Source organism: Trichosurus vulpecula, chromosome 9 (assembly GCF_011100635.1).
Source record: "Trichosurus vulpecula isolate mTriVul1 chromosome 9, mTriVul1.pri, whole genome shotgun sequence".
Lineage (NCBI taxonomy): Eukaryota > Metazoa > Chordata > Mammalia > Diprotodontia > Phalangeridae > Trichosurus > Trichosurus vulpecula.
Window position 1 is genome coordinate 179,715,749 of NC_050581.1, and position 3,100 is coordinate 179,718,848.

General features: G+C 39.6%; 1 protein-coding gene across 1 annotated transcript; it reads left to right on the top strand.

The window, feature by feature from the left end:
• The first annotated feature begins 252 nt into the window (after positions 1-252).
• Positions 253-735, top strand: LOC118830548 (60S ribosomal protein L21-like). The gene has a single exon (XM_036737402.1). It carries the CDS (start codon positions 253-255, stop codon positions 733-735), a length of 483 nt encoding a protein of 160 aa, XP_036593297.1.
• Positions 736-3,100: the final 2,365 nt, after the last annotated feature.

The window sequence follows — 3,100 nt, forward strand, 5'->3', positions numbered from 1 at the left end:
CCAAACTTCCTTCTATTTGCTGTGAATTCCATCTTTTCCCTGTTACACAAGTTTCTTAACTTAGAGTAATCATTAACTCATTCGGCCCCTGAAAAACACATCTCAGCTCAAATAACTCAGGAAAGAAGAATGCCCTAATGCTGGTAAAAAGAGATCTGAGATGTGACACGGGGCTCATGTGGCTCTTGCTTTGGGACGTGTTATTTCCTTTCCAGGGAAGCTCGGGAAAGACCGTTTGAGTGAGTTGCCAAAATGACAAACACAAAGGGAAAAAGGAGAGGGACACACTACATGTTTTCTAGGCCCTTTCGAAAACATGGTGTTGTCCCTTTGGCTACGTATATACAAATATACAAGAAAGGTGATATTGTAGATATCAAGTGTATGGGCACGGTTCAGCAAGGAACGCCCCACAAATGTTACCACGGAAAGACTGGACGAGTCTATAATGTTACTCAACATGCTGTAGGCACTGTTGTAAACAAACAGGTTAAGGGCAAGATTCTAGCCAAGAGAATTAACGTGCGTATTGAGCGTATTAAGCATTCTAAGAGCAGAGATAGCTTCCTGAAGCATGTAAAGGAAAATGATCAGAAGAAGAAGGAAGCCAAAGAAAAATGCACTTGGGTTCATCTGAAACGCCAGCCTGTTCCGTCCAGAGAAGCACACTTTGTGAGAACCAATGGCAAAGAACCTGAGCTGTTGGAACCAATCCTCCACAAATTCATGGCATAAGTGACTGCTATAAAAACAATAAAAAAAAACTTGGATTATGAAAAAAAAAGATCTGAGATGTGTTTCTCCAGGTGAATCCATCAAAAGCACCAAACCAGGAATCATGTTTGAGTTTTCACAATGCTCTCCTCTCTCTCTGAGAGCTAGCTTCTCCCTCCAATCAAATACCTTGCACAGCTTAATAAGTTAATTTTTCTGCTCTGGGTATAAAGGCAAATGGAAATAGGATTCTGAGCAGGACCACTGTTTTTTAAAAATAGTAATTATTTACATCTTAGAATGATTTACACATTGCAGAACATTTTTTTTCTCACAATTATCCGATGAAGTGAGTGTTGCAATTTTAATGAGGGATTAATCAGGAAGATTTTGGATCAACTGAATATTACAAATCCTACTTGATGAAATTGTAGAATCAGGAATGGACACCCCCACCAAAAACCTGGACAGTCATGCTAGATTTACTCTGGGGAGCATCAATTAATCAATATTTCTTGCATCAATTAATCAATATTTCTTAAGTATCTACTATGTGCTAAGCACTGGGGATGCAAAAAGAAGCAAAAGATTGTCCCTGCCCTCCAGAAGCTTACTCTCTAATAGAGGAGACAACATACAAACATATATGTGTGTGTACATACATACGTATGTGCATATATACTTATGAATGTACATATACATATATACATATGTTTGTGTATATGTGTATACACACACTCATATATATACATATATATATACACACTATACACACATATCAAGTGATGTATGTGAGAAATAGGAGAAAATTAACAGAGAGAAGGTCCTAGAATTCAGAAGGATTGGGGAATGAATGCTTCCTAGGATTTTTGTTGTGACTTAAAGGAAGCCAGGGAGGTTAGCAGTCAGAGCAGAGGAGGAGCATTCTGGTCATGGAGGACAACCAGAGCAAATGCCCATAGTTGAGAGGTAGAGTGTTTTGTTCATGGGATAGCAAGGAGGACAGCGTCACTGGATCAAAGAGTACATGTCAGGGAATAAGGTACATGAAGACTGGACAGGCAGGAGGAGGCTAGGTTATGAAGGGTTTTGAATGTCAAAGAGAACATTTTGTATTTATTTGTGGAGGCAATAGGCACTGGAGTTTATGGAGTGGGGGAATCACATGATCAGACTTGGATTGAGGAAAATCACTTTAGTGGTTGAATGGAGGATGGATTAGAGTGGAAAAAGACTTGAGGCAAGCAGACTCATCAGAAGGCTATTATAATAATGTAGGTATAAGGTGGCAAGGGCCTGAATCATAGTGGGGGCAATGTTGCAAATAGTGGTAGAAATGTTGCTAATATTAAATGGGCAGGTCTTGGCAATGACTGGATATGAGGGATGAGAGATTGTGAGTAATCCAACATGACTCCTGGGTTGTGAGCCTGAAGGACTTGGGAAAATGGATTTGTCCTGTATAGTAATAGGGAAGGTAGAAGGATGGATTAGGGGCAAGACATTTAGCTCTATTTTAGACAAATTGAGTTTAAGATTGTACTAGATGTCCAATTCAAGACTTCTGAAAGGTAGCTGGAAGTGTGAGAACAAAGGTCAGCAGAGAGTTTGAGGAAGAAAAGTAGATTTGAGAATTATCAGCATAGAGATGATAATTAAATTCATTGGAAATGGTGAGACCACCAAGTGAAGAAGGAGAGAGAGGGGGAAGAGAAGAGAGCCTATGACAGAATCCTGAGGTGCACCTATAGTTAGAGGGCATGACCTGAAAAATGATCTAAGAAAGGTAACATCAGTTAGTGGTTGGTGTTGAGTTGTTTCAGTTGTATTTGACTCTTCAGGACCCCATTTTGGGTTTTCTGGGCAAAGATACTGGTGTGGTTTGCCATTTCCTTTGCTAGTTAGTTTTACAGATAAGAAAACTGAGGTAAAATGGGGTATGTGATTTAAGTGTCTGAGCCTGACTTTGCACTCAGTAGGATGCATCTTCCTGGCTCCAGGCCCAGTTCTCTGTCAACTGTGCCACTAAGCTGCTCACTCAGTGGTATGACACAGTGAATATTGATTGGCCCCCAAGACCAGGGGTTTGTATAAAAGCTCATCAGCCATTGAGAGTCAGGAGGATAGACTCTTGTGAAATGATCCCATTTTTTTGGGAAAAAATCTGGGGCTCAGAGAAATTAGAAATCTTGCCCAAGCTGGAATCTTTCCCCAGGTCTTTCTCAACTCTCATTTTAGCCCTCTTTCCATTACACTACCTTTCTCCAGAACTTCTGGATTTCATTTTTCAAACACATGATAATGAGACATTAGATGCCATTATAATTAATGTGTTCTTATTAATTAAATACCATACTGGAATTAACATAATGATATATGAAAACTA

Coding starts and splice junctions, on each gene's coding strand:
- LOC118830548 (XM_036737402.1), top strand. CDS start 253: ATGACAAACACAAAGGGAAAAAGGAGAGGGACACACTACATGTTTTCT.